This window comes from Phoxinus phoxinus (genome assembly GCF_949152265.1).
Source record: "Phoxinus phoxinus genome assembly, chromosome: 6".
Classification (NCBI taxonomy): domain Eukaryota; kingdom Metazoa; phylum Chordata; class Actinopteri; order Cypriniformes; family Leuciscidae; genus Phoxinus; species Phoxinus phoxinus.
The window spans coordinates 30658362-30671763 of NC_136881.1; the positions used below are offsets into that span (position 1 = coordinate 30658362).

General features: G+C 36.0%; 1 protein-coding gene across 2 annotated transcripts in view; it reads left to right on the plus strand.

The window, feature by feature from the left end:
• The window catches only part of LOC306999805 (sarcoplasmic/endoplasmic reticulum calcium ATPase 2), a 30127-nt gene that overhangs the window by 4153 nt on the left and 12572 nt on the right, over positions 1–13402 (plus strand). For both annotated transcript variants that reach the window (XM_079614792.1, XM_079614791.1), the window contains 10 exons: positions 2070–2236; positions 3364–3519; positions 5259–5400; positions 8608–8774; positions 8965–9053; positions 9257–9359; positions 9455–9586; positions 10131–10256; positions 10956–11177; positions 12645–12756. In XM_079614792.1, the coding sequence (XP_079470918.1) occupies positions 2070–2236; positions 3364–3519; positions 5259–5400; positions 8608–8774; positions 8965–9053; positions 9257–9359; positions 9455–9586; positions 10131–10256; positions 10956–11177; positions 12645–12756 (1416 nt within the window). The remainder of the gene's footprint in view (positions 1–2069; positions 2237–3363; positions 3520–5258; positions 5401–8607; positions 8775–8964; positions 9054–9256; positions 9360–9454; positions 9587–10130; positions 10257–10955; positions 11178–12644; positions 12757–13402) is intronic.

The window sequence follows — 13402 nt, forward strand, 5'->3', positions numbered from 1 at the left end:
CTCCTTTGCAGCTACATTTGTAATTATGATTTGGTCACTTCAAAGTAAATCTATTATTCATTTAAATAAATGTACATGCACAGGGACGGCCAAAAGTCTGAGATCCCATTGAAAATCTGGGATTCAAAAACATCCATCCATCCATTCTCCAAAGCGCTTATCCAATGTAGGGTCGCAGGGATTTGAAACAGTTTTTACATAAATAAAAGTATGTCAATAATCAAATAAGCAAATTTGTGACATTGACAATGTGAACTTTAAGTTGAACTGGAAAAAAATACTAAATTAGAAAAATAGGATCATTTTCTTTAGGGGTCTCAGACTTCTTATCCCACTCTGTGTATTTTTATATGAAGCCATTTCTGTTTTTTTGGGATCTTTAGTTTCAGATTTGACAGAAAGGGTTAAGACCCAGTCTCAGAATTTTCTTGGCCTGCCACTCAAAGTTCTATTCTAAGAGTCCCAAAGCTAATGAATAAAAATAAGGTTGAGGTCCTTTTGTGTGTCGATCTGTATCTTGACTGACATTGTTTTCTAAAGATACAGCTGTGGTCAGAATTAATGATACCCCTGCTAAATATGATCAAAAATGGCTTTAAAAAAATTTATCTGCATTGTTTATCCTTTTGATCTTTCATTAAAGAAAAAATAGCAAAAATCTAACCTTTGATTGAAGTAAAATAATTGAAAGTGGGGGGAAATCACATTATGAAATAAAAAAAATTCTCCTAAACACGTTGGCCACAATTATTGGCACCCCTAGCATTTTTTACGAGTAAAATATCTCTGAAGTATATTCCCATTAATATTTACCTTTTTTTTGCACACCAGGGTGACTAGGAACATGAAATTGCCTAGCTATGACTTCTTGTTTCACAGGCCAAATTCCCTTAATCATCCATCACAATGAGTAAAACCAAAGAATACAGTTCTGATGTGCATCAAAAGATTTTTGAGCATCACAAAATAAGAAAATAGCTGTAAGAAAATAGCTAAAGAATTGAAAATCCCCATTTTGACCATCAGGGCAATAATTAAGAAGTTTCAATCAACTAAAGATGTTACGAATCTGCCAGGAAGAGGATGCGTGTCTATATTGCCTTAATGGACGGTGAGGATGAAAGTTTGAGTGGCCAAAGACTCTCCAGGGATCACAGATGGAGAATTGCAGAGATTACTTGAGGCTTGTAAAAGTACCCCATGCCTACGGTTAAATATACTGCTGGATCTGTTGTGGGCCTATTTCTTTGCTGAAGGTCCTGGACATCTTTTTCAGATACATGGTATTATGGATTCTAGCAAATACCAACAGATAAAAAAATCAAAACCTGACTACCTCTGCTATAAATCTTAAAATGGGCTTCCATCAGGACAGCGGTCCAAAACAAACATCATAATCAACACAAAAATGTGTAACTGAGCACAAAATGAAGCTTCTGCCATGTCCCCTAAACTGAACCCTATAGAAAATGAGTGGGGTGAACTGAAGAGAAGAAGCACCATCATGAACTTGTGAATCTGAAGGATCTGGAGAGATTCTGTATGGAGGAATGCTCTCTGATCTCTTGTCAGTTGTTCTACAAACTCATCAGGAATTATAGAAGAAAACTCGCAGCTGTTATCTTGGTAAAAGGATTGCAAAAAGTATTTAATAACAAGGAGCCAATAATTATGACCAGGGTGTTTTGGAGAAAAGCATTTATTTCATAATGTGATTTACCCCTCACTTTTTTTTAATGCTGTTACCTTACATTTCTTACCTCATTAAGTATTATTGCAACATTTTCCAATCTGTGACACCAAAAAAAGCAGGAAAAGGGGAAATATATTATAATATACCAAAGAAAGAGGATTAAAGATGAAAAAGCGATATATAACTAAATATGTTTTAATTAATCAACTTGTGTTTTTATACATTTTCTAAGCATTAGTGTTGATTTCTCATTTGTTGCGTTTATGTAAAATATGCACATCGTTTATGCTTGTTATCTGTACATCTTAAATGGTTATCGCATTACATCCTTGACAAAAATTACATGTTTCCCTTTTTTTACCTTCCTTTTCTCCAGTTGGTGATAAAGTCCCAGCAGATATCCGACTGACCTCCATACGCTCTACTACTCTGAGAGTGGACCAGTCCATCCTGACAGGGGAGTCTGTATCTGTAATAAAACACACAGACCCAGTGCCTGACCCCCGTGCCGTCAACCAGGATAAGAAAAACATGCTCTTTTCTGTAAGATAATGTTTGTCATCTGTCTGGCTGTTCTTTATGAATTTCAGGTTTTGTTTTTGTCACTTGACATGATTAGGCATTAGATAAAACACAGCAAGATGTGAATGTGTATTGTTGTTTGTGTAGTGGATTATGTCCGGCAGTGGCGAGCCTGTGTGTTGAATAAAACATCACTCATATTGTTTGCTCCCACATGGCTATGGACTGAGTCATCACATCACACAGGCTTTGAGCTCTTAGATGGATAATGACCAGAGAGTACCAGCCTCAAAGACTCCACCCCCACAACCACACACGCTAAAGCCTTCATTACTTTTTTTCCTGCTGAGAAAGTCTAATGCAGGGGTTCTCAACTCTGGCCCTCGAGTCCACTTTCCTGCAGAGTTTAGTCTTCAGGATTACTAGAAACCTACAGAAAGGTCAGTTTGATCAAGGCTGGAGCTAGACACTGCAGGAAAGTGGACCTCGAGGGCCAGAGTTGAGAACCCCTGGTCTAATGGATGTCTGGCCATGTAAGGACAGGAATAAAAACTGTGACCTGGAGCCTCTATCAAGTAAAACAATAAATTAAATGGCTTTAAATATCACAAAATGACCTTTTTGCCTCAGCTGCCATTGGTGGGTGTGTTAAAGTACCAGCCATACATTTTTCTTTTTTCTTGCCCACTATGAAATTTTATTTTGTTTATTTGAAATATATAGATTTGTTCCTACTGCGACGAACAATAATATTTTTTTTTGTATATATGCGTCAAGCAGTGCATGCCATTGTGTCGTTCATATATGGCATGAGAAACGCCATCTGCTACAAAATATGTTGCCAGTTATGTCATTATATTTCCAACTGAAGTAAAAGTTGAGGTAAAAAGATAATTCTCTTTAGTAGACCATTTGTACTGGTTCAATTTACATGAAACTATCATCTATAAATTTAAATTTAAATCATGTATAATGTCGTGATTCCTTTCTAGCTGGCCAGTAACTATGTTTTATTCATTTGCCAAAGGCAATTTGGCACTTGAGGAGTGTTTATTTTGGGACCTGGTTAAAATACTAAGCCTGTTATAACCATTGTAGGTGACCTTACTCCAAAATGGAAATACAATTATTTAAATGTGTTTATGTAGGGGACGAATATTGCGGCAGGGCGAGCGATTGGTGTTGTGGTGGCGACAGGTGTACACACAGAGATTGGGAAGATCAGAGATGAGATGGCAGCCACCGATCCAGAGAGAACCCCTCTGCAGCAGAAACTAGACCAGTTTGGAGAGCAACTCTCTAAGGTAGGACACTCTTCTTTTTTTGTTCTCTCTCTTTTTTATTTGAACTTTAATCCTTTTTTTGGTGAGTAACTATATTCCTTGTCTATGTTTTCTGTGCACATTATGGACATTTCTTGTGTGCATACATATACAATACCCTAGTACATTTGCAAATGTGCAGTAGCCTATACAGCAGAGCAATGTGCTTAACATGATTCTCCATTTTTTAATCTGATGATGTATGAAACAAGTTGGATTTTAAACATATTTTTTCTTGATTTATTATTGAATTTAACTGCCAAATTACAAAGTTTAAAAAAAAAATTACAAATTAAAAAGTACAAAATAATTATATTTATTTCTGAAATATGCCACATAGAACAATTTAGCATACATTTATTCTTGCATGTTGCATATGACTTTTTAAAAATAGTTTGGAAGTATTTCAAGGGGTCATGACATGGACTTTTTTATTTTTATTTTAATATGCTACTTGAGATTTCCCTATAATGTTAATAGTTTCTTTGCAAAAAAAAAAACCCCAAATATATATGTGGATTTTCAACCTTTATTCTGACCCTCTGTCTGAAATGATCTGTTTTTAAGGGGCGGCAATAAACATCCACTTGTTTAAAATACATTAAAAATAAACCATCCACTTGTTCTTGATGCTGGCATTCTTCTGAAGTCTCTAGAGATATGAGCAAATGTGCTGTTTAAACAGGACGCATCAAAGTGAAAATACATTAGCCAAAGAGGGACATACCTGGAAATTCAAGCTTCGCCTTTTGCGTTTTTGCACCGTGACGAATGTGAGGGGGAGATTACTCGCGACTGCGGGCAGATTTGAAATAATACGGCCACTATAGGTGTTAAAACGCCATTGGAATGGGAGGGGCTAGAAAGTAATATTCAGTTGGTAGTCATACACAATTTCACCGCTAGATGGGAGAAAAATCCTACACAATGTAGCTTTATTAAGGTAAATTTGATTTCTTATCATGTCATCATGACCCCTTTAATATATACTGTGCAGCATGTAGAAATACCGTGTTCCTTTCAACTGTCTTTCTACTGAGCTATAAATTATGCAAACCCTTCCAACCGATTGAAAAATACCACATTATAAAATATTCTTGATTCTTGTTATACTTGAATTCAGTGCACATTTTGTTTTTAAACCTTGTCATTTGTCATTTTTATACCTCATTATTTTGACTATTTCAGTCCTTTTTGCACATTTTTACTATTCATTAACTCACTGTACCTTTTTCATTTACACTATGTAATTTGCACTGTCATTGTCATCTGTCGTTTATAGTTTATACCACATTATCACTGTACATTGCACCCTCTCTATTTTTATTCCTAGTAATTTGCATTGAACTGATCTCTTGCTATCTATACCTCACACCATTTTCACTTACACCATTATTTGAATAATATATAACTGCATTTTATTGGCTGTGTACTTGTACTTTGCCCAATGACAATCAGAATTAGTGTAATCTAATGTCTAGTATTCCCCTACAAAAGCGTCTGTGATAAATAAATGAACATTAAAATACATTTACAGGAGAATTAAAGCAGGTTAATTTATGTTTTTTACAGCAGCATTTCATTGACAGACCCTCTCATCCGCCACGTAACAGTCAGCATTCACTCTGTAACAGAACTTGTCAGCATTATCGAGTTTCAGAGGTTGAGTTTGAAGTAGCTGTTTTGAGTCATTCTTTCTTTCTGTCTCTCTCTGTCTGAAGGTGATCACAGTGATCTGTGTGGCGGTGTGGGGCATTAACATCGGTCACTTCAGCGACCCAGTGCACGGAGGCAGCTGGCTGCGTGGAGCTGTGTACTACTTTAAGATCGCCGTGGCTCTGGCTGTAGCCGCCATCCCTGAGGGTCTGCAAATCTTAACCTTTTTCGTTCTCTTTTGCTCAAGAACGCTTGTTATCAACCTATATGTTGTGGTCCAGAAGTCTGAGAGCACATTGAAAATCTGGGATTCAAAATTTGAACATAGAAATGAACATAATGTTTTAGGAAAAAAATATTCTTCCTTCCAAAGAGCTTCAACTGTGCTCTGATTGGTCGGCTGGACCAGTGTGTTGTGATTTGTCAACTGCTTTGAGCATGTTTTGGAAATCTCACGCCCTTTACATTAACTGCAAATTTCAACACACTACTAATGCAACTCAACCCGGCCTAGCCCCCCTCTTTTTTGTGTATACCTATACCAAATTTTGTGGGAATTTATTTGATTGAGGAACATTGTGACGTGTACGTTCTCGAAAGAAAATCAAGACTACAATCGAGGCGTTTCACAGAGTTCAGAATTTTAGAGTCAGATCAGCCTAAAAAATTATACATTTACAAAATAAAATTCATAAATGCGCAGCACAGTTCACATTTACAAAATCCGATTCGTAAATTCATAAAACAATTCATAAATACACAAGTAAAAGCATAAATATTTTCCCAAATGCATCTTACCTAAATACATTTAAAACGTGTACACAAATATGTATATATCAAGTTCTTGAATTCATTTTCATCACACATTTATGAATGATGTTACATGTATTCATGGATCGTTGAATCTGCATTTGCAAATCATCACACGTGCGTGGACTGCTTTGAATTTGTGTGCTGTATTTTTGAGACCTTCCTGACAGGTTAAGATTCATAAATATCTTTGTTTGGAGGATGTTCTGGTTAGCCAATCGCAGTGAGCTTTTAATCCACCAGTCAAAACGGGCCTTACTGAACAGACTGAAGAAAGCTCAACCAGAGGGAGATGAGAGGGTCTGTATCAAAGCCACTAGATGACAAGCCTGTACGTTATTCTTCAACATTTTTTTCTGTGAAACAATACTTTTTTTGTGAACGATATGTAGATTTTACTATGATAAAAAGGTTGTTTTATAAGGGAAGGCAGAGAAGGGAATGTCAGGGACTCATTTACGGCATTACCATAGTATTTACCGGTAATAGTAATATTGAGTGATATTGTATATTGTCTAAAGAAAGTAAAAAATACCAATGTTTTCTTTCTTTGGCTTTCAGGTTTTACCAGTTAGGATAAGACTTGAATTGTGATAACTATTATAACTGCATGTATGCATTATGATATGACGCTGATATTATGCACTTTAATGAATATGGTTAAAGGGGAATGGTTAAATCGTTTATCCTGCAGTGACTGAATCCTCATTTGTTTCATAACCTTTAGAAAACATTTTTACACTTCATGTTATGCTTTTAAAGTACACATGCTGTTACTCTCTCCGGCACTGAATCATTTCATAACGTAAGTTGTCACTTTCAAGCCGTTACACTTTCTTTAATGGTAAGAGATACAGACCCTCTCATCTCCCTCTGGTTGAGCTTCTTGAGTCTGTTCAGTAAGGAGCGTTTTGCTCACCGCGATTGGCTAAACAGGACATCCTCCAAAAATATATATTTATGAATCTTAACCTGTCAGGAAGGTCTCAAAAATACCACACACAAATTCAAAGCAGTCCACGCACTTGTGATGATTTGCAAATGCAGATTCAACGATCCATTATACATGTCACATCATTCATAAATGTGTGATGAAAATTAATTCAAGAACTTGATACATATTTGTGTTAACATTTTAAATTTATTTAGGTAAGATGCTTTTGTGTGTGCATTTGGGGAAATATTTATGCTTTTACTTGTGTATTTATGAATTGTGCTGTGCATTTATGAATTTTGTTTTGTAAATGTATTCTTTTTTAGGCTGCTCTGGCTCCATACAGAATCAGTGCTTACTTATATAGGGAATAACTCCCTTTGGAGTATTAAAAATACAGTATTTTTTGTCATTAAGCTTTTTCATTTTGAACTTATATTAACCACAAAACAAACAGGCACAACATATACAAAAATGAACAGTAATAATAAAAATATATAATAATGACAATGAAATGAAAAACTAAACAACCAAAATGACAGCATTGTAACTTGTGTGCTTTGTTTTCTCGTCTTCTTGTCCTTTGACCTAGTTTCTAGTTTGTTCCTTTGTTAGCATTATATTCAGTCCACCTGTTTTAATTATCTCATTAGTCCCTCTCTTGGCACGCACAAGTGCTGAAAAGTGAAGCCAAAGCGTCTCGATCGCCCCCTGGTGGCTGGTCCCAGTATAGCTCATAAAGCCCGCCTACCCATGAAGACGAGATGGAAACTACACAATCAAATTGCACTTATAATAAAAAATTTTCCAAAGATGTTTTCTGTCATTTTAGATCGTTTTTATCACACTGATTTAAGTTTAAGTGTTCGTTTTTTTAAAACAAGTTTGATCTTAGTTCGTTATTTGATGCTGTAAAAACGGGAATGTGACGTCATGATTGACAGCTTCTCAAAAACAAAGTAGTCACCAAGGCACCAACAGACTTTTTTTTTATTTTCGGGAGGAGATTGGAGCTTCAACTTTAATTTCTACATGTTTATAACTGTTTATTTCACACTGACACAATGAGTTGCTCTGCAGTAAACTTTGTAGTAACCGTTTCTGCGGGAGTGAGGGCGGGACCTTGATATCGCTGCTTTACTTCACACTCAGTTCTGTGCAGAATCAGGTCCCAAATCTGCGCAAGATGTCAGCGCCATATTAGGACTTTGGTGGCTTCTTTTTTCACCAATGGAACAGAGTGAAGGGGCGTCGTCCATCTTTTTTTACAGTCTATGTTTATTACTTACAGTCCTTGGCCTGAGTTCCTTTGTCCGTTATTATCAATGTATATAGTGTTTTCTCCTGACTATATCCTGTGAGTTTGTTTATTAAAAGTAATCCTACACATTCCTTGTCTTCATGAGCTGTGTTACCACGTTACGTGGTAATAATCCAGAAAACCTGGATCTCTGATTAAAGGCATAGGTGAAGTCTTGGAAGTTTTGCCAGCATAAAATATACAGTATTTAAATCTAAATAAAACTGATTGTTTCGTGAAAAATTAAGAGAAGATTTATAAAAATATTGTTTAATATCTCATTTTATAATCGTAAATTTTACTCCCTCTATGATCCACTCCTCTAATTTCTCGTAACTTACTCGCTGATGTCTTTTGTTCTTTCTCAAAGGTCTTCCTGCCGTCATCACCACATGCCTGGCACTTGGCACGCGCCGCATGGCCCGCAAAAATGCCATAGTCCGTTCCCTCCCATCTGTAGAGACACTTGGCTGCACCTCCGTCATCTGCTCTGACAAAACAGGCACTCTTACCACCAACCAGATGTCTGTCTGCAGGGTGAGAGAGACTTGCATCCACTGAAATTCTAACAAATGCACTGTGGGATTTAAAAAAAAATGCTAGCTAGGAGATTAATACCATGGAATGATGTTTTAAAACCACTTATCAAACTTACTAACCGTGTGTGTATGTGTGTGTGTGTGTGTGTGTGTGTGTGTGTGTGTGTGTACGCATGCATGGCTGTCAGATGTCTATTGTGGACATGGTCGCAGGTGAGAGGTGTTTACTGAACGAGTTTACAATAACTGGATCTACTTACGCCCCTGAAGGAGAAGTGTGAGTTTATTTCACATCTAACTACCCTCACGAACACATACACTTCTCACACAATCTCTTCTTAACTAACCTGCGGTTTGCTTAGGATGTCTTTCACAAGACTCGCATCTCTTTCTCTCACTTTACCCATTATTATCTCTTATGTTCTCCTTAATATCTGCATTCCTCCTCCAATTCCTTCCACCCTCTTCTCTCTGTTTCAGGTATAAGGACGGTGTACCAATACGCTGTAGTCAGTATGAAGGGCTGGTGGAAATGGCCTCTATCTGTGCTCTGTGTAACGACTCTTCGCTGGATTACAATGAGGTACATATGCACATGTACGTACTCTTTCTATGTTATCGTGAAGCTGTAGAGACTTCATTTTCTCTGTATTTCCTCTGTCTCTCTGAAAAACACAGAGTAAAGGGGTGTTTGAGAAAGTGGGAGAAGCGACTGAGACGGCACTCTGTTGTCTGGTGGAGAAGATGAACGTGTTCGACACAGACATGAAGGGCCTCACACCTGCTGAAAGAGCCACTGCCTGCTGTTCAGTGAGTGCTCATATAGTAATATGTTGGCCCACAGAGAATCTGCAATCAGTAACTGCAATACGATATGATATTGTACATGTAAAACTATTTTAAACAGCATTTTTCTTTTGTATATATTTTTTCTATGTATATAATTTAATATTATAATCCAAAATATTATGTAATGTGTGTGTATATATATATATATATATATATATGAATCATTCATTCAAACGTTTTTTTAAAAACAATTATTAATTCAAATTATTAACATTTTGAAAGAACCTCTAGTAAATGACATGTTATTTTGTGTGTGTGTGTGTGTGTGTGTGTGTGTGTGTGTGTGTGTGTGTGTGTGTGTGTGTGTGTGTGTGTGTGTGTATATATATATATATATATATATACTGTATGCATACACAAATTCATACATGCATACACATATTCTTTGTGGGTCTGTTAAATGGCTTATTTGGTGGCTTTTGGCTTGTAGGATGTTTTTGTGATCTACTGCCTGTGAAAATTACAGTCACTAAAGGTAGCGAGTCTATTTCTCTCTCTCTCTCAGGTCATAAAGCAGTTAATGAGAAAAGAGCTGACTCTGGAGTTTTCTCGAGACAGGAAGTCCATGTCTGTTTTCTGCTCTCCAAACAAACTCACTCGCTCTGCTTCAGGTGCCAAGATGTTTGTCAAGGTCTGGCTTTCATCCTTCCTTAAAGCTTTTTCTTTTTCCATTTTTGTTGGAGAGTCACTGAAATGTTTTGTTCAATATATAACCATGATAATCTTTTAACAAAATAGACCAATGAAGAAAAAGTTATTTTAAAAAAGAACAGATGTTTTAAAAAGATGATGTGACCAAGTTGGTATTCAACAGCCAACATTTAAAATGTCTTTGTGTTTTTTAAAAGGACACGTTGGCACAAAATTAGGGATGGGAATCTTTAAGAATGTAAAGATTGTAATTTATATATATAAATCCAAAATAAAAGTTTGTGTTTACATAATATATGTTTATTTTGGATGTAATTAATCGTTGCCCAGCACTAATATATATATATATATATATATATATATATATATATATATATATATATATATATATATATATATATATATATATATATATCAATTATATATAATCAATTATTTATTTATCTATCTATCTATCTATCTATATAATTATTATTATAAATATTGAAAACAGTTTTGCCATTTAATATTTGTGTGGAAACCACAATATGTTTTTTCAGGATTCTTTGTTGAAAAGAACATATTCCCTTCCCATATTCCATTCTGAATATTAACTGGTTCTCGATTCTTGAAATGAATTCTCACTTTCCAAGCATCTACAAATCTACATGCATTTTATCTCTTGGTCCTGACCTCACAGGGGGCACCAGAGAGTGTACTGGAGCGTTGCCGCTGGATACGGGTAGGAGGTGGTGCACGGGTGCCACTGACCTCTGACCTCAGAGAGCAGCTCTTAAGCACAGTAAGAGAGTGGGGCTCAGGACGTGATACACTACGCTGCCTCGCCATGGCAACCAGGGATTCACCCCCTGACCCTCGAACCCTGAACTTGGAGAACTCTGCTGGCTTTATAGACTATGAGGTGAGCAAGTTTGTGGAGAACTGATTTAAAATCATGGGAATAAGTTTGTGAATTCCCTATTATGCAAAATTCCCTTTTGTATTGTTTAACTTTAAAACACAGATCTTATATACATATTCAAATTCTTTACGTGCTGTTTACGTTCACAGACATAACCGACTGTTTATGTGAACTTGGTGTGTTTTTGACATAACTTTGTGTGTATTTGACCATTTAATGTAATAAGATGGGAAAGAGAACTTCGTTTAATACTTACTGTCTGACAGCCAGCTTTCTGTGTGCGTGCTTCAGATGTGTGCACTAGGGATGCGCCGATCCGATACTGCCCTTCTTTGATGCGGACTCGAAGCGATGCACGCTGTGACTCCATGTTGCTTCATTGTGCGCACGGAAGAGCATCATAAGCTCTTTGTGCCACACTGTATTGGAGCCTTTCATATTATAATACTTTTGAGCAATGAAAGATTATTAATAGCCTTTCTTGTTCTGTCCTATCTATCATATGTTGCTGCCTCATTAAACAGCTGCGCTATATATTTAAAAGATATCTTCATTTTATAGTATATATATATATATTGGCCTACTTGTTGGTCATGAATGTATTTTACGACAATACAAAGAGCAATGTGAAACGTTTTTACCAGATTTAGTGCTACGAGATTTATTGTCTCGTATTTGTTCTCTACTAAATAATAACTAAAATAGTTTTTTTTTCCACTAAATGTTCAGATTTTATGACATTTTTGTGCATGTGATTTTTCTAGAGTAACTTTTACTGCTGAATGATCTACTAATCTAGTTTATAATAGCATTTTTGTCATAGATTATGATCATATTTTTTATTATTTGTTGTTTTTCTTTATAATGAAGTTGTCTGTATTTGGTAGATTGTTTAACACACAAAAGAGTGATTATTATCAGTTCAACAGAGTTATAGAAATTCTACTTGATTTAAAAAAAAAAAGTGCTGATATCGGATCGGTATTGGTCGATACTTCGAATTTTTAGCATCGGATCGGTTCTGAAAAAATGGTATCTGCGCATCCCTACAGAAAACCATATATCAGAACTTTAGACTGATAAATGCATGTAGATAATACATTTCCATAATGATGAAGAACTGCCATGTCACCTGAGCATGATCGCGATAGAGATGAACCAAACCAAACTGATGTTTCAGTTTTTGGCGGAGTATCCGATTCACAATCTGTCAAACGGGTTGGGGAGCAGCAACTCATTTGCATTTAAAGATACATAGACGAAAACAGAATGTTTTTCCTTCCACTCAAAAATATGCATTTACAACATGGTATAATAAATTATCTGTGGTGTATTTTTAACCTGAAACTTTAGACACATTCTGGGGACACCTGAGACTTGTATTACATCTTGTAAAAAGGAGCATAATAGTATTTAAAATGCATATTTTAGTGCTGTAACTAACACTTTTCTTTGTGCATCTCTCAGTCGGACTTGACATTCGTGGGGTGTGTGGGAATGTTAGATCCACCAAGGAAGGAAGTGCTGAGTGCAGTGCGTATGTGCAGACAGGCTGGCATACGGGTCATTATGATCACAGGTGGGTTAAACACATATACTGAGGTGATTTTAAAGGCATAGTTCACCCAAAAATTACAATTCTGTCACTATTTACTCACTCATGTTGTTCCAAACTCATAAGACTTTGATTAATCTTCCAAAACACAAATTAAGGTATTTTTATTAAGAAACCTAAGAGATTTCTGTCCCTCCATTGAAGGTCCAGGTAACCAAAACTCAGAAGATCCAAAAAGGTCATAAAGGAGTTGTAAAATTAATCCATATGAATCGAGCGGTTTAATCCAAGTCTTGTGAAGAGATACGATCACTATATATGATGAACAGATATAAATTAGGCTTTTATTCAAACACATACACCGATAGAGCACATCACATATTCGTGTCATTATGCGTCACACGCTAGAACAAACCTCATTGGTTCTCATGCATGAAGCACGCATGTTTGAGTTGTGTTTATCGTATGTGCTGTATGTGCGTCAATCATTGTTTAGATGTAAATAATAGCCTAAATGAAATCTGTTTTAATTAAATCATTTAAAGTGATACGTATCTCTTCAAATGACTTGGATTAAGCTGCTTGATTCATATGGATTCGTTTCATATGAATGTCTCAAAGCTAAGCTAAGGCCAAATACAAGACTGTCTATTATCTAACTCTACCCAGC